Source organism: Rhineura floridana, chromosome 6 (assembly GCF_030035675.1).
Source record: "Rhineura floridana isolate rRhiFlo1 chromosome 6, rRhiFlo1.hap2, whole genome shotgun sequence".
NCBI classification, from domain to species: domain Eukaryota; kingdom Metazoa; phylum Chordata; class Lepidosauria; order Squamata; family Rhineuridae; genus Rhineura; species Rhineura floridana.
The window spans coordinates 48,191,837-48,209,896 of NC_084485.1; the positions used below are offsets into that span (position 1 = coordinate 48,191,837).

Sequence of the window (18,060 nt, forward strand, 5' to 3'; positions counted from 1 at the left end):
AAGTTTCTTTTCCCCCGGCAAGCTATTCTAGCTGGATGGGAGAAAAAAAAAATAGGGGTTTTTTGGATGTTTATTTGTATTCTTTTAAAACCTATCTTCAGAATTTTTTTGTATTGTTTTCATACTCATTTTTAGTTGTTTTAGTTATATGATTGTGAATTGCCTTGAAATGTATATGAATGGTGATTTATGTTATTATTAATAATAATATATAATAACCAGAATAAAACATGAAAAAGAATAATATAAGCAACACTTAGAGGGCCACAGGTTCTCCACCAAGGCTACAGAGTACTAAACAACTTGAAAAGGCTCTGTGTCTCTGGGTTTCATAGTGAGATCCCAGGGGATGGCAGCTGTATAACAGTAAGAGAACCTGCGTACGGAGAAAGAATAAAGTACACACTGTTTACAGGGGAGTGTTCTCCACGGGCAGTTGGCAGACACCTGCTGTCCCCTCCCCTCCCTGACTCACTGCTGGGAAAGAGCGCTGCTACTGCTGCTGCCGTGGTGGTCTTGCTTTGGATGATCACAGACAAGATGAAAACTCCACGCTGTCGCTACACTCGTCTGGTATGTACTCTGCAGTCCATGCTGTGGGGTTGGGGAAGGGTAGAGGAGGAAATTGCTGCAATGGGCAGGGCGATAACAAACGACTGTAAATGGCAAGGAACAAAGTGCAGTTCAACTAAACATTGGCAGAAACTTTCTAATGGTAAGAACTAACAGGGGAAGAGACTGCCTGTGGAGGTGGTAGGCTCTCTTACGCTGGAGGCTAGGTGGCCATCCGTCAGGGATGCTGTAGTTGCAGGATCTGCAATGCACAAGACCGACTAAACAAGAAGTTGGACTAGGTGACCTCCACTTCTAAAATTCTATGAAGTGAAATGTCAAGCCAGGCCCATTGCATGATGTCTCTCTCCCATCATTTGTGTCTTTCTGAAACCACCTGGCATCATGAAAGCCTGTTATAATTTAGCGCCATGGGGTTCCCAAGCACAAAGAGAATTGATCCTAATGAAAAAGGCAAAGAGGCAACCTCAAATCCAAATAGCTCAGAAATGTGAGAAATAGATCTAAATTCAACAGCCTATATTAAAAAAGAAAAAGAAATGCCAGGATTGGCACAGTCCAAATCTAAGAAAGAACCTGTAACGTAGGGAGATGATTTGACCTCATTTCAGAAGATAATTGTAAATGCAGTTAATGAACTATTGCCAAGTGAATGAACTCACTGTTGTGTAGTGATTTGTGTCTTGATGCATGACAAGTTACTTTATGTTAAATTAAGCGGACACGTCACACCTTGGTCCATGTACTATGCAGAATCTCCCTTCCTGCAAATATATTTGCAAAAACAACCCCAGTTCTAACATTAGGCAAAGTGAGGCAGCTGCCTCAGACAGCTGATTCTGGGTGTTAGAAAAGGGCAGAAAATGGTTATTTATTATTGTTGTGTTTTTATTGCCAGGGAGGGAGAGGTGCTTGTAGACCTTTCCATATCAGATACCAAAATAATTTGACAAGTCTTGGGTATTATGAACCTTGACTGGTGGTGGTGCTGGGGGGCGCCATGTACTGCTCTACTTAAGCAGCAAAATGTCTTGGGCCAGCCCTCGTTGGAATCCTTTCTACAACCATTTCTGTTATGTGAGAGTAGAGTGAGCCAGAACTTAGAATCATAGTTTTAACCTCACTACTAGTTCTGATGTGATTTTTTGCATCATGGCAAATATTGTTGTTGTTGTTGTCTTTATTTATACCCCGCCATTTTTCCAAAACTGGAACTCACGTCAGCTTCCAGATAAAAATACATATAATTAAAAAATACAAAATCTACATTAAAATAAAACTATTTCCAATATTAAAACCATACACACATATAGCTTAAAGAGTTCAAACTAGTTTAAAAATAATATAATAGACATTAGCAATGCAGCACCCTTCACGCCCTATCCTTAACAGCCTTCAATTCCAAAGGCTTGTTGGAATAAGAAGGGCTTTGCTTGTCGGCAGAAGGACTACAGGGAGGGGGTCATTCTTACCTCCCTACGAAGGGAATTCCAAAGCCTAGGGGCAGCCACCGAGAAGGCCCTCTCACGAGTCCCCACTAGTCATACTTGAGAAGATGTGGGTATTGAGAGAAGGGCCTCTCCTGAGGATCTCAGGGCCCGGGCAGGCTCATACAGGGAGATACGGTCTGATAAATAGCCTGGACCTAAGCCGTATAGGGTTTTATAGGTCATCACCAGCACTTTGAATTGTGTCCGGAAACAGACTGGCAACCAGTGGACCTTTTTTAACAGGGGGGTAGTATGCTCCCTGTAACCAGCCCCAGTTAACATTCTGGCTGCAGCACGTTGTACCAACTGAAGTTTCCGAACAGTCTTCAGAGGCAGCCCCATGTAGAGCATGTTACAGTAATCTAAACGGGATGTAACTAAGGCATGTGTCACCGTGGCCAGATCAGACGGCTCAAGGAACGGGAGCAGTTGGCGCACTAAACTGTGCAAAAGCACTCCTGGCCACTGCAGAAACCTGGGACTCCAAATTTAACGCTGAGTCCAGGAGCACACCCAAACTGCGAACCTGTGTCTTCAGGGGGAGTGTAACCCCGTCCAGCACAGGCTGTATCCCTATTCCCTGATTCGCCTTACGACTGACCAGGAGCACCTCTGTCTTGTCTGGATTAAGCTTCAATTTGTTCACCCTCATCCAATCCACCACTGACACCAGACATTGGTTTAAAACTGAGACAGCTTCCTTGGAATTAGGTGGAAAGGAGAAATAGAGTTGGGTGTAATCAGCATACTGATGGCACCGAACCCCAAACCCCCAGACAACCTCTCCCAGCGGTTTCATGTAGATGTTAAATAGCATAGGGGACAAAACTGAGCCCTGAGGGACCCTCCCAATGGCCAAGGAGTCGAACAGGAATCCCCCAGCACCACTTTCTGGGTTCGTCCAGATATTACCATAAGGATGCCAGTTTTTACTGATGCCACCACCATCCTCAGCAACTGACACCATGTTGCTGCTGCCTTCATCAGGATCAACTAACACGAGTAGTCATATATCTCCTGTGGAAGTGCAGAGTTTGCAATTTGCTTACACTAGTCTCACATAACAAAAAAAATGGTGGTTGAAACAATTCCAACTGGTGCTGGCTCAAGACATTCTGCCATATAGAATTAGTGATTCTCTTCTTCTTCAAAGTAAGTTTCTAGCTCTCTTGGCTGCAAAGATAGAGCCTGAGCAACAGTTGTTGAAATCTCCAAAGTGGGGCTGAACTGACGGATGGCACAGGTGGAGCTTCAGTAGCTCACATCTCTATGACTAGCAAAAGCAGAAACTATGCAAATAGATGCTGGCTCAGATGGGCCATGGGCCTGATCTAGCAGGCTTGGCTCTTCTAATGTTCTTAATAAGCAAGCACACAAAGAGATGGGGAAATACTGGTTTCATAATTCAGGGTTTGTTTGTTTTTAGTATAGAATATGTGTTATTGACGCTCAGAATGGATCACATGCACACCATATTTTTAAAGTGCATTTAACTGTCATGGCTTCCCCCAAAGTAACCTAGGAACTGTAGTTTACTCCTCAGACTGTAGTTTACTCCTCAGAGAGCTACAATTCCCAGCACCCTTCACCAAGTATAGGTCCCAGGATTCTTTGGGGAAAGCAATGTGTTTAAAGGTATGCCATGGATGTGACCTAGGCCTGTCTGTCTGTCTGTGCAGAGTATCATTCTTTCTATTTCAGATGTTTAGGCTGTCATTTCATACGTAGTCAAAATGGCACTACGCTTGCACTGGATAACTAGGGCAACAGCCAATCCTTGGCAGCATCATTCCACACTGTTTGTGTAACACGGATTTCATTGACTAGGGCTGCAATCCAATACATGTCTACTCAGAAGTAAGCTCCATTGGGTTCAATGGAACCTGCTCCCAGGTGTGTACTGGACTGCAGCCCAAGAGATTAAGTTAGTGGAAAAGAGTGACACGTTTAGCAGAGAACTTAGGTTACCATTGCCTTGACTGTGTATTTTCCCTTCAATCTCAAGTTTTGTTTTTAAGCTCAGCTCCTCAGGCTATTTGGTGGGCAGTTTTTAATATTCATACACTTGTGCAAATATATAAAAGTTCTCTTTTTTAAAAAAGTCAGATAGCTGTCAACACACAAAAATTAAAGGAAGATAGCAAGAATGTAGAATTCTTGCGACATTGGGTGGCATATTGCCACAACAAGGTTGGTGCAGCAGAGAAGGGAAAGTCTGTGGAAGCACAAGGGGAAGTTATCTTGATAAGGTGATGCAGTGGACAAAGAGCAATGCTGATACTGGGCTTTGTGGTTTTTACCCAATGCAGCTGCATTTTCATACGAAGACTGGTGCATTTCTGTTGTTATTTTGCCCAGGAACCTTCCTACCCTTTCAGTAGTCTAAAGCCGTATCTTTAGTCTGGTGATTCTCTTATCCAAATAGGGATAAAGTCAGTCTGCTCATCTTACAGCTTTATTTACAAAGCATACACTTTTGCTTATGTCCAAGAGCACATATGCACAGTACTGGGATCTTCTTGAGGCCTCTCTTCATATATGTTTCTAGAACAGTAGCTGGAGTGCACAAGCAGATACTTAGTGGTATGAGGCCATTACAGAGTGATTTTTCTAGCAGAGTGACTGCTTATTTGGAAGCTTTGACATAGCACAGACTCAGGGCATGATTGCAAGTCATCACATGTCAATGCAATTTTGTTCCAGGACACATCTCATTCTTGCCATAGGTCTGTGATACATCAAAGAGTTCAAGTGGCCAGTGACCTCACAAAAGGAGTTGGCCTATGGTAGATCTACCATGTACCTGATGGAGGCTCTTGCCTGCAAAATAATAACCACAGTCCACCACAGAATTGGGTTGAAATCAATGGCCTTAAGCAATTGGCCACAGCTTCTTAGTACTTGTACACTGCTTGTAAATACAGTGATTTACACATGGGTAAGATCATCATACTGTTATGACCCACAAATAGACTTGCATTATTTCCTGGACAGAAGTGACTTCTGTGTAGAACCTTGATAATACATGTAGCAGCCCTCAGATGTACCACTTGGTTGGTAATAAGGCTGGAAAGAAGACTCAGTCTTCCTGAGTGAAAAATCTCATTTGCAGCATTGAGTGGACAGAAAGCAACATTTATATAGCAAAGAGCAAACTTTCCTTTTACTATTGGGGCCTTAACAAAATGAAGAATCTTGATTGTAGGGTAGCTGACATATCTGAGGTGCTTTCTTTCTTGTCCCAAATATACACTAATAGAGCTTTAAATGAGGGATGGGGAACCTGTGGCCCTCCAGATGTTGTTAGACTAACATTTCCATTATCCCTGTCCATACTCTGTCTGGGGTTGATGGGTGCTGGAGTCAAACAACATCTGGAGGGCTACAGGTTCCCCATCTCTGCCTTAAATGAATCATGGTGGAAGACAATCTCTCTGCCCTTCCCTCTAGTCTTATGGGATTGCTGAAGGCTTCCTTTGAAGTGGAGGAGAAACTGATGGTCCTGAAATTAAAATATTGCTTTGTTATGGTCTACATATTACTACTATGCTATTAATTTTAGTACATTCACTTTGCTTCATCCATTTTTCTTTTTGGTTCTAATGTTCTTAGATGCTCTAATGATAGAACATCCAGCATAGTGAGGAAGATTCTGTGGGCTAAGCAGGGAGACTCAGTTAATGCATTGGTTGTTTTCTCATTTAACAATGTGTGTCCTTTCAACAGCCCAGCCTGCTGGAAGAAACCCTGTCTCCAGAACCTGAGGAGTCTGCTGAACCAGAGAACCCAGTCTGGTCAGGCATAGAATTTCATGAGCCTGTGCTAAATGGGCAAAGCAACATCATGCACTTTGAAGAAATCCAGAAGGTGAGCACCCTTCCAAGGCACTCTAAGTTTCCTTGAAGAACTATGGCTAGTTGGGGATGGGTTCCTACTGTGGCTCAGCAATTTTGCTGAATGGATGCTGCTATCATAGCAACTCCCCTGCCTGTGCCCCTTACCCTCATACACCACTTCCACAAATTGTCCTTTGCCAAAGCACACATTCTTTGTCAAAGAATTTCTGACCAACCAGATAAGCAAGTTTCTGGCAGGAAGGAAGCAGCCTTTGCCACCGGCTTAATATTCACTTTTGTGAATGGCAAAGGTTGTAAAGGGGACCAATGACTAGGGTGAATGGGATGTGACCTGAACTACCAAGAAGAGATACTGATGAGCAAGTGCAATAAGTTAAGGTTGGCTATATTTTATTCTAGAATCAATGGAGACCAAGTTCTTGGTTTTTCTACCTGGCCCACACAAAATCTAGACATATCACACAGTTTTTGACACTGAAAAGTGCTTCTTGACAATAAAATTAAAGCTCATTGCAGATTGATTCTGCTTTACCCTGCAGTGTGTCCATTTGAAAAGAAATATAATGATCCCAGCAATGTGTGTATTCACACCTGCCCAATGATGTTGTTGGTGGGTGTATACCAAGATCACAAGGGGTGGGTTTTCAAACACATATCAAGTAGCCACATGAACCCATCTGGATGGTAGGAACTACAATCAATCCAGACTGAAAGCAGCATGTTGGTGATGAGCATGAACAATTCCGTATTGAGAAAAACTTTATTTTTGCTCTATAAATGAGTTAGCCTTAGATAAGTTCAGGGCTTTTTTTGTGACTGTACTTACCAGTGTGGAATACCGGCACCTTTTTTATGCTGGCCATGCCAGTCATTTTGTGGCAGTACCCATAGTACTTTTATCAAGATATGAGGACCAGCACCTCATTTTTTTAAATAAAAAAGCACTCAATATGTTAAATAGGTATAAGGCAGAAATAGGGAACTTATGGCCCTCCAGATGTTGCTGGATTCCTATTAGCTCCAGCCAGGATGGATGGATGCTGGGAAGTGTAGTCCAATAAGATGTGGAGGGATCCCCACTCCTGTACTAATGAATAGATAGGGGGATGAGACCTTGTGTATATGGTATCTTTTAGCTTGCACCACACCTCCCTCTACGAGTGACTGGACACCCATGGAACCTCATCTACTGTACAGCAAGAGATGGATTTAGCCTGAAGACTATGTACCGAAGCATGAGCGACTTGGCTTCTCCTGTGTTGTTGATCATCAGAGACACAGAAGGCCAGGTAAGCAAGAGTAGCTTATCCTCAAAAGGATAGCAAATCACAATTGTTACCCCTGCAAGGGTGATGATAGCAGGAAAGGAGAGCTGTAACTATCCCACAGAACACTGTTTGTACTGCTAGAGAAATTAAGTTTACAGAGATTCAATAATATTCAACAGAGTCCTCCAGAAGTCTTCCTTGCTAGGGAGGGAGCCTCTGGGGTATTCATAGTCTCACATGGTATCTTCAGAAGATGTGCAAATACAGCTTTTGGTCATTATGTTGTTACACTGGCCACACTTCTCTAGTTCATGAGTGCAGGTTTCCTTTGAGAGGAGTCACTGGAGACTGGTGGTATGTATTATTTGAGTTTATAAATATACAGGTTCAGCATAGGTGGAGGCACTCAGTTTAAATCACTCTGACAGACAGCCAAATCCACTGCCCCATATCAGATCTCGAGAAGGAGACAGCCAGTACTCCAGAATGCTTCCAGGGCCCCAAATTCAGCTCCTTTCTGCTTTCTCTGTGTCTTTCTCAAAAATTGCCAGTTCAGTTTTTCACGGAATTTGATTACACCTTGGGTGGGGTAGGAGGAGGAGAAATGCCTGTCCTCTCTGAAGGCCTTCCAGAAATTTTCTAGCCAGTCATAAAACACCAATTGGCCATTTAACTGGCACTCTCCTTAGTAAAAGGAAGTTACAGACCGTATCAGCCAGCAGAATTGACCACCTTAGCAGTCATTTTGGCTCCATCGACCCTCTCCTATCCAAACTCACAATATATTTAGCACAGTACTTTCATCATTAAATAATAATTTACTAATTTGACTACACCAGTGATTGCTGGTGCCCATGGGGACAGCAGGGCAGAAGGGAGGGAGACCAACAGTAAGTGGAGGCAGAGCCAATGACAGGCAGAGCCAATAAATTCTAGTTTTGTCCCCATCCTCCTTCCTGCCAAGTTCTACAAGGACAACACTGAGACTAAGGATGAGGAAGAAGACAGACAGGGCCACCTTTTGGACTGATTGAAAGAAGACAGGGAGGTGAGAGCTCATTGAGGGCAGAATGAGGCTGTCAGGGTGGGACTCCACCCATTTCAAATAGATTCCCCAAGGCTGAGGTCTGTCCTTGTCTCTGCTAAGCAGAACAGCCATATATTTACAAATATGTAGCTGCCTGCCTGAAATCTTGGAATGACATTGGGGGTTTTGGGATTTTTATTGTGTATAATTTTATTATATATGTGTTTGATTTTATTGTAAGCTGCCCCGAGTGCACTATTATAGGGTAGAAGGGCGGGATAGAAATATTTTAAATAAATAAATAAATTTTACTGTAGTAAAGAACCCCTAGGTTTGAACTGTATGGGGATTGTGCCAAGGAAAATAGCAATTTAATGTGTGGAAGATCAAACATAACCAGTTCACTCTCTGTTCTAAATGGCCTTCCTGCACTTGCAACACACCTCTCTCTTGCATCCTTTTCAGATATTTGGGGCCTTTTCTTCTACAGCCATCCATGTTAGCAGCTGCTTCTATGGCAATGGAGAAACATTTCTCTTCTCCTTCACCCCACAACTAAAGGTGATTGAAGTGACATCGTCTTCCAAGTATGGGGGTTACTGGTGTGTGTTCATAGTACCAGAAGTTAAGAGTTCTACAAATATTGCCTGCTAATAATTTGCCATGGGTGTAAAGTAGGAGTACATTCCACTGAACTCAATGAGCCTTGCTTGAGTATACATGCTTCAGACAATTACCCTATTAGGGAACTTGTGTATGCCTTACACCTCCTTTGCATTGGTTCTCATCTTACTCCCAAGAATTCATATTTTACAGGTCTATAAGCATTTAAGGTATATATAAGGGGTAATGGTACAGTGTTCACTCAGCTGCCAACTGAACCATGATATAAAGAGCTTCAAGTAAGCCCTGGAAAACAAAGTAATGATTGTTTTCTTTAGCTGTACAGCTGTGCCTCTCATTCCCAAGATGCTTCACACAACCATGTTTTTCCCCTTACTCCCCAGGTATTTAAATGGACAGGTAAAAACACCTTCTTCATGAAAGGAGATGCGGACTCCCTAGCAATTGGCGGAGGCAGGTGTGTGGCTGTGAAAGACGGCAGGGCATGGGGAAATGAATTTGTTGTGAAGGAAAGGGGTGCTGCAATGCCATCCCAAACAGATACTCCATCTCATCATTATTATTTTTGAGCCAGGGCCCCATCACTGCATAAACTAGAGGAGCATTTCGCCCACTAAGCAACCCTATGCCAAGATTTCCCACCAAGGAAGTGCCCATAAGAGCACCAACTGCACGTTCCTTTGTTTCCATATTTGTGTTCACTTCCAGTAATCTCTCATAGATTGCAAATGACTTTTATAGACTGCAAGTGACATACACCCTTGCTGCTGACCAACATAGGAAGCTGCCTTGGACAGTCAGACCATTGGTTCATCTAGCTCAGTTTTGTCTAGTCACTGAGTGGTAGTGGCTCTCCAGGATTTCTGGCAAAAGGCTTCCCCACCTTCTCCTGCAAGTACCAGGGATTAAACCTAGGACCTTTTGCATGCAAAGCAGATGTTCTACCACTAAGCCTGTTGGTACAAATAAAAATAAATACATACCATTCATCTGGAGCAAGTTAGCTCTGAGAATGTGAGCCACGTTTGAAAAGGTTTGTTTTAGAAATTTGATCTCTTTCGGTGGTATTCAACTAACTTGTCCACTCAGCACAAGGATTACTGCTAGCACAACTGGACTTCCCCCCCTCCCTTTCCACGGATCTGCTCCAGAGAGTTGGGGGAACCCCAGAACAGATTTAGGAGATGCATGAGGGTTGGAGGGGGGGGGAGTCCTCTTGTGATGTTGGTAGTCCCTGTGCACTGCTGATGGGACCGTGACTTAGCACTGTGTGGAACACAACCCATATTTATCATTATTGCACTCTCTCACACACAATTATTTCTAAGTATTACATCAAACTGAAGAGTGCAATCTCCTGTACTTCTTTCCTTTCTTCAATCACTATTTTTGACATTCTAGTTCTATGAAGACATGGTATTTTTTTTCTGTGTCTTTTGAGTGGACATAGCTGCCTATTTTTGGTGTGCATTATCACCCTGTCCTGAGTCAGGACTTCCCATCTTCCAGCGGTACTTTCTAACTAGCATGTTGTGCACACACATGTTGGGAGACTGCTAACTGTTGCAGCGGAAAACTAGTCAGGTTGTATATAGTTCCAAAGCATTCAAATGTATATAGAAAGGGTTCCCAGAAATGCAAACTGACTGCGCCTATTTGAACAGTAGCAAAAAGTGATAGGTGGACAAGACACCAAACAGGCTCATTATAAAGCCTTTCAGAACAGGGGAAGGGATCTGAGTAGAAAGGAAGCAAACAGCCATCTAATCTAGCCCCCAGCACACGGTAGCACCATTCACCATCCCTTCTTTGATTGACCTAGGCAGTAGAAAGCAGGTGCACATGTGAGATACCTGCAGAGCACATTGCTCCTGATTTTTTAAAAATGACCCAAACAATTAGAAACTTCTCATGTCCCTCATGCTGTAGAATATTTATCCCATATATTGTTTTTTCACTTATTTGCAGTGGCAAATTTGGACTGTGGCTAGATGGAGACCTGAACCATGGAGGAAGCCAGCCCTGTGAGACATTCAACAATGAGACATTATCCCCCAAAGAAGAGTTCCTCATCAGAGATCTGGAAGTCTGGGCACTTTCTTAACCCAAAGAAGAAAGGGGGGGGAAACAAAGTTCCCTTCTGTGTGGACATTGCAAGTGCCATGGGAATAGGGATTGGCCAGTACTTCTGCTACAGCAGCTTCTCAAATCCCCTTCAATGAGCATAAACCTGCTGTAGACTCCCTCTGTCTCCATAGATTGGTAGGGAGGGAAAAGATGCTGGACTGACCTAACAATTCTCTCATATCCTCTCCCAAAAAAACCCTACCCCTTCCTCACATTAGTAATTTTGCTCCTCAACTATTCTACTCTTAGAAAGAGGAGCAGAGAATTTCCTGTTAGTTAAGCTTGCCCTTGGTATTACTGTACTTCAGGGCATATGAAGTTCTTGCTAACAGTCAGATTAGGAACTGGTAAGCTATGCAAGTACTGGCTGCTGCTTATCAGTGAAGGAGCTCACAAGGGAAGTGCTCTTGCCAAGTTGCAGATCAGGCTACTGACAGACCTGTAAGTAAGCCCCTTACTGTCCTCTAAATTCTCACAGCTCTTGCTAGGAGTAGAATGTTAAATTACTTTAGGTATTAGAAAGTGAAAACTTTGAGGATGGTTTCAAAGCAGTGCCTCCCTGTATGGTTGCGAGAAGGCACATCCCTTTGGCACTTAGCCCAAGTGTTAAAGTTGAGCACTGAATCACTTAGAACAAGTTCACCACAGATGGATACAGCCACACAGTCATCTCTTTGCTATTACTCTTTGCTCACATCACCTGACAACTTAGGCATGGAAAGCTTCCCACAAGACTAATCTTAGCTTCCTGAGTACAGTTCTACTGATGACATTCAACTCCACTTCAGAATAGGCATTTTGCAGGGTTAAAAAAAATATTTCAGCATACTAAGAGATAGTTTCCCTTCATATTGGTGTTTTACATATACAAACAAAAGTTGTTTGAGCAGTAACCAGTCTATTTTTCCTCATTACACATAGATTAGGCAAGACTTTTTAGATCATTGTTCTTCTATTGCAAATGTACAGTTATTTATTCAGTGTTTATGGGGAAATTTAAATCTTTCCCTTTTCGGGGGGGGGCACAGAGAGTAACATTTTTCTAACACTTTATGCCCAATATTTTGTTTTTGGATAATGAAATCAGCCACATGTATTAGCCAACATATTTTCAAATGGAATGTGTGCAGGTATCACAGACACCAATTGGTTATTGCACGGCATTGGATGTGACATCAACAGATGACATTACAGTCCCCCTCCCTGGCTTCATTTTGTAAATGTTTGTAAACTTTTTTGAAGAGGCCGAATGCTTCCTGCTATAATATTCCAGCATGGGAGCACTCAGCACCTTTTCAAATATATTACTATTATTACATTTATATCTCACCCTTCCTCCCACTAGGAGCCCAGGGCAGCCAACAAAAACACTAAAAACACTATGAAACATAATAAAAACAGATAATAAAATATATTAAAACAAAACATATTTAAAAACATCTTTTTAAAAAAAGCTTTAAAAACATCTTAAAAAGCAATTCCAACACAGATGCAGACTGGAATAAGATCTCTACTTAAAAGGCTTGTTGTAAGAGGAAGGTCTTCAGTAGGAGCTGAAAAGATAACAGAGATGGCACCTGTCCAATATTTTTAAGGGGAAGAAATTACAAAGGGTAGGTGCCACTACACTACACAACACTAGTACAGTGAGCACAGTTGGATGAATAATCAGGAAGTGAAAGCTGCATCACACACCCCAGGCACTGCCAAGAAAAGGCTGTCCCTCAAAACTCTGCTTGAACAAGAAGACTTGTGAGAGAAGCCACAAAGAGGCCAACAATCACTTGGAAGGAGTTACAGAGTTCAGTGGCTGGAAGTGGAACAATGGTGCACCAGTCAACCATATCAAGAGATCTACATAACACTGGCCAGTATTGAAGGGTGGCAAGGAAGCTGTTACTCAAAACGGGCCATCCAAAAGCATGTCTGGAGTTTGCCAGAAAGCTTGAGTGCCCCAGCTGTGATGTGGGAAAAGGTTTTGTGGTCAGATTAGACCAAGCTAGAGCCTTTTGGCCAAAACTCAGAGTGCTATGTGTGGTGCAAACCTAACACTGCCCATGCCTCAAGACACGCTATCCCTACAGTGAAGTATGGTGATGGCAGCATCATGCTGTGGGGATACTTCTCATCAGCAGGGACTGGGCATCTTGTTAAAATTGAAGGAAGAATGGATGAAGCAAAATACAGGGAAATACTGCAAGAGAACCTGTGGTGCTCTTTGAAAATTGCGGTCTATAAGCCATGTCCAACCAACCTGAATGACCTGGAGCAACTCTGCCAAGAAGAATGGGCCAAAATCCCTCCGACAGTGTGCGCAAAGCTGGTACATACCTACCCCAAAAGACTTAAACCTGTTATTGCAATGAAAAATGGCGCTACCAAATATTAATGTGTGTGGGTTGAATACTTATGCAAGCAACGTTTGTTTTTTGTTTCTTACAAACGTTTTCCAACATAAAACCAAATGTCAGCTTACAATAATTGATTCTGAGCTTCAGTGTTTCAAAATAAAATACACAGAACAAAATTACAATGTACCATTTGTAATTCAGTAATATGAGAGCATCGGTCAGGGGTCTGATTACTTTTGCAAAGCACTGTAGTTTATTTCAGATGTGTTGACACATGCATGCTCAGTGACCAAGACATCAAATGACAGTTTGCATGTGTTAAACAGCCATCACAGATAACTCACAGACAGCTTAATCAGCTCAGGCATACTGCTTTTCAATTTATTTCACAAAATTATTTAAATACCACCCTCTTATAAAATATCAGCGCAGTATACAGCAATATAAATAAAAGCAGTACAACACAATCATTAAAATAACTGACTACTATAAAATATATTTTTAAACAACTGCATAGGCATGTCAGCATAAAAAAGTCTTCAAGAGGTGTCTTAAAGTTGAAAGTGAGGATGTCTGTCAAATCTCAGCTGAAGGCATTCCACAGCATGGGACTGATGATACTAAATGTCCTTCTGGTTGAGGCCAGTCGAGCCTCCGTAACAACAGTGCTCCTCCAGATGATCTCTGATCGAGAGTTAGGATATAAGGGGTCATACAGTCCTTAAAGTATCCTGGATCTAAGTTGTTCACTGATTTTGTGTTTATGAACAGAAGAACTTTGAACCTGGCCTGATAGCATATGGACAGCCAGTGTAAAGGTTTTAATGGAGGTGTCATATGCTGTCAGCTATCTGCCCCATCAGCAGTCTAGCTGCACTAGCCAGTGTTTCCAAACCAAGCCCAAGGGCAGTCCCACATGAGGCGCATTGCAGTAATCCAATCTTGAGGTTACCAATACATGGACTATAGTGGGCAAGTTATCCTGATCCATATATGGCTGTAGCTGGCATACCAGATGGTGGTAAAAGGCACTCCTAGCCACAGAAGTAACTCGGGTCTCTAATAACAGATATGTATTCCAGAAAACCCCCAGCTTAGAGGACGTGCAACTTACCTATACTAAGCATTGTATATGTGCATATAAATCGGCTCTCTTTTATGTGCATCGTTTGAGAACTTTTCATATTAGTTCTAGAAACTGCATTTTCCCCTTTAAGGGCAGGAGTGTGTATCTCAGGAAAAAACCAGAAGGGGGCAGCACATGTGCTATCTCCCTGCAGCAAGGCCCTATGTCTATTTCACAAGGACAGGATATTCTGATTGCTCTGATCCAGCATAAGAAACACAACACTTTAAAACCCACTAGAGGTTGGCGATTTTAGCAAGCTCTGGGAAATGATGGGTAGGATCCCGTGGCTAGATAGACTAAAGAAAAAAGGAGCCCAAGAAGCGTGGGAGTTCATGAAGAACATATTACAAAAAGTGCAATCGCAAACAATTCCAAAGAGAAAGAAAAACGGAAGACATTGGAAAAAGCCAATGTGGCTACACGGAAGACTGGTGGAGGAGGTAAAAATAAAAAAGAACATGTATAAAGAATGGAAGGAAGGACGCATCACCAAGGAAGAGTACCGATGAGCGGCTCGGGCTTGCAGGAATAGCGTAAGGAAAGCTAAAACCCAGAATGAGCTGGGGCTGGCGAGGGAAGCGAGGAACAACAAAAAGGGGTTTTTCATTTATGTTCGAAGCAAGAGAAAGGCCAAGGAAACGGTGGGACTGCTGCTCAATGAGGATAATGTTGACAGATAACAAGGAAAAAGCAGAACTGCTCAACGCCTATTTTGCCTCCGTTTTCTCCCAAAAAGGGAACAGTGTGCAACCTTGCATCGGTAGCAGTAAGGGGTCGGGATTGCAGTTCAAGGTTGATAAGGAAATAGTCAGGAAATACCTAGTTAACCTAAATGAGTTCAAATCTCCAGGACCTGATGAACTGCATCCCAGAGTATTGAAGGAACTTGCTGATGTACTCTCGGAACCTCTTGCCATCATCTTTGAGAAATCATGGAGAACGGGAGAGGTGCCGGAGGATTGGAGACGGGCAAACGTTGTCCTGCTCTTTAAAAAGGGTAAAAAAGAAGATCTGGGGAATTACAGGCTGGTCAGTCTGACTTCAATACCGGGAAAGATATTAGAACAGATAATAAAAGAGTCCATTGGCAACTATCTAGATGACAATGCTGTGATTAGTAGGAGCCAGCATGGGTTTGTCAAGAAAAAATCCTTTCAAACTAATCTCATCTCTTTTTTTGATCGGGTCACTAGCTTAGTAGATGGTGGAAATGCTGTAGATGTCATCTATCTAGATTTCAGCAAAGCGTTTGACAAAGTCCCCCACGACCTTTTGATTAGCAAACTGGTCAAATGCGGACTAGATGGAAATACTGTCAGGTGGATTCACAACTGGTTGGAAAACCGTACTCAAAGAGTGGTCGTCGGTGGCTCTGCTTCGGACTGGAAGGAGGTTTCGAGTGGAGTGCCACAGGGTTCTGTCATGGGGCCGATACTCTTCAACATTTTTATCAATGACTTGGATGATGGGGTGGAGAGAAGCCTTATGAAGTTTGCGGATGATACGAAACTGGGAGGGATAGCTAACACAATGGAAGACAGGAATAAAATCCAAAGGGACCTGGATAGACTAGAAAATTGGGCTGAAATTAATAAAATGAAATTCAATAAAGACAAATGCAAGATTCTGCATTTGGGCCGCAAAAACAAAATGCACGGGTACAGGATGGGAAATACCCGGCTTAGCAGTAGTGCGTGTGAGAAGGACCTTGGAATTGTAGTGGATCGCAAGTTGAACATGACCCAGCAGTGTGATGCTGCGGCAAAAAAGGCAAACGCGGTTTTGGGATGCATAAACAGAGCTATAGTTTCCAGGTCGAGGGAAGTAATAGTCCCACTATATTCTGCATTAGTCAGGCCTCATCTGGAATACTGCGTTCAGTTCTGGGCGCCTCATTTTAAGAAAGATATAGACAAGTTGGAGCGGGTTCAGAAGAGGGCGACGAGGATGATAGCCGGTATGGAGAACAAGTCTTATGAGGAAAGGTTGAAGGAATTTGGCATGTTCAGTCTGGTGAAGAGAAGGCTGAGGGTTGACATGATTGCACTCTTTCAAGTACCTGAAGGGCTGTCACATAGAGGAAGGTACAGATTTGTTCTCTGCTGCCCCAGAGGGTAGGACTAGGTCTAATGGTTTTAAGTTGCAGGAGCATAGATTCAGATTGGACATTAGAAGGAACTTTTTGACAGTAAGGGCGGTTCGGCAATGGAACCGACTGCCTAGGGAGGTGGTGGGATCCCCTTCGCTGGATGTCTTCAAGCAGAGGCTGGACAGCTATCTGCGGGAAATGCTCTAGCTGTGGATTTCCTGCTGTAAGCAGGGGGTTGGACTCGATGGCCTACAAGGCCCCTTCCAACTCTATGATTCTAGATCATCTAGAGAAACCTGCTTATCAGCTCATCAGGGAAGGTTGGAGAATAACGCGACCATCAGGCACAAATGCTCTGGAAGATTTCATCATCAGAAAGCCCTCTGATTGGCTAATCAAATCCTGGCTATTGGTGGGCTTTTCCCAATAAGATTCTGAGTCTTTGTTCCCCAATGTTCTTTGGTGTCACCTGATGTTAGGGTTCCATCTTCCCATTGCTATCCAGGCTATATATCTCTGGGGGAGATGCGGAACCATGAAGTTACACTGCCTGTCTTCCTATTATGTGCGAGTATAGAATAGGCTAGACAGGTCATTTTTGTCCTGTACTTGAACTCTCTGTATTTTTGTATTTTAACTAACCCTTGGGGTGTTTGGTTTAAGTAATTATTTTGCTGATATTTTTGCACTTATTTTATTTTAATAAAGACTGTCTCTTATTTACAGTGTGAATTCATTGCAGAGGGAATTTGGCTCAGAGACCAGCACCGTGGCCAATTAGCCAAAGACTACCATATAACTGGGTATTTTGCCTTAAGGCTCCAAGACAAGGAGTGCATCTTTGGCTCTTATCTTTTAGAATCCTGGACAGGTCTATTTCTGGCACTTTGGGTTTCCCCTTGGCCCAGAATGGGTGACCAGGTTTGAGGGGTGGTGGCAGTCTACCTACCTTACAGGGTTGGCATTGGTTTAATTCAGCCTTGGTAAGGGAGGCACGGGTTGTGCCTGGCCAGGATCAATTGCCCTGGGCTTGGGAGCTGACCCCCTGGCGAGAGTTCTTTACAGCCCGAGATAATCTTTACATGTCATAGAACACCATTTCACAGTAAGACCAAATTTCTCTCGTTCATGTAAAATGATCTCAGGTGGGACATACCACAGCTGACCTATGTAGGGCAGGAACAAAAGTAAACTGGATGGTCTAGTGGCCTGGCAAAACATGTTGCAGTACCCTTCTCCCAAAGGCCCCTGAGCCTCAACATAGATGCTTATTTTATAATGCTCAATGAATGTATGGGGAGTAGCCCATGTGGCTGCCCTATAAAACTCATGAAGAGAAGCATTTAGCGAAAATGCACTGAAGTTGCCTTTGCCCTAGTGGAGTGTGTCACAATCTTAGGAGGAGGAGTGAGATTCAAAGAAGTATAAGCTAATGCTATACAAGCATTAAGCCACCTTGAAAGTGTGGATGTGGATACTTTCTTCCCCAAACAAGGGGGATGAATGGAGACATACAAGACATCAG

The 18,060-nt window shown here is 43.0% G+C and overlaps 1 protein-coding gene across 1 annotated transcript; it reads left to right on the plus strand.

Annotated features, from left to right (window-relative positions):
- The first annotated feature begins 438 nt into the window (after positions 1-438).
- On the plus strand, positions 439-13,452 carry TLDC2 (TBC/LysM-associated domain containing 2). Its single transcript, XM_061630330.1, has 6 exons — positions 439-573; positions 5,790-5,930; positions 7,057-7,209; positions 8,681-8,776; positions 9,223-9,296; positions 10,808-13,452. The coding sequence occupies exons 1-6, from the start codon at positions 526-528 to the stop codon at positions 10,941-10,943; spliced, it is 648 nt and encodes a 215-aa protein (XP_061486314.1). The 5' UTR covers positions 439-525; the 3' UTR covers positions 10,944-13,452.
- The last annotated feature ends 4,608 nt before the right edge of the window (positions 13,453-18,060 follow it).

Coding starts and splice junctions, on each gene's coding strand:
- TLDC2 (XM_061630330.1), top strand. CDS start 526: ATGATCACAGACAAGATGAAAACTCCACGCTGTCGCTACACTCGTCTG. Junction 574..5,789: donor GCTGTCGCTACACTCGTCTG/GTATGTACTCTG, acceptor TCCTTTCAACAG/CCCAGCCTGCTGGAAGAAAC. Junction 5,931..7,056: donor ACTTTGAAGAAATCCAGAAG/GTGAGCACCCTT, acceptor GGTATCTTTTAG/CTTGCACCACACCTCCCTCT.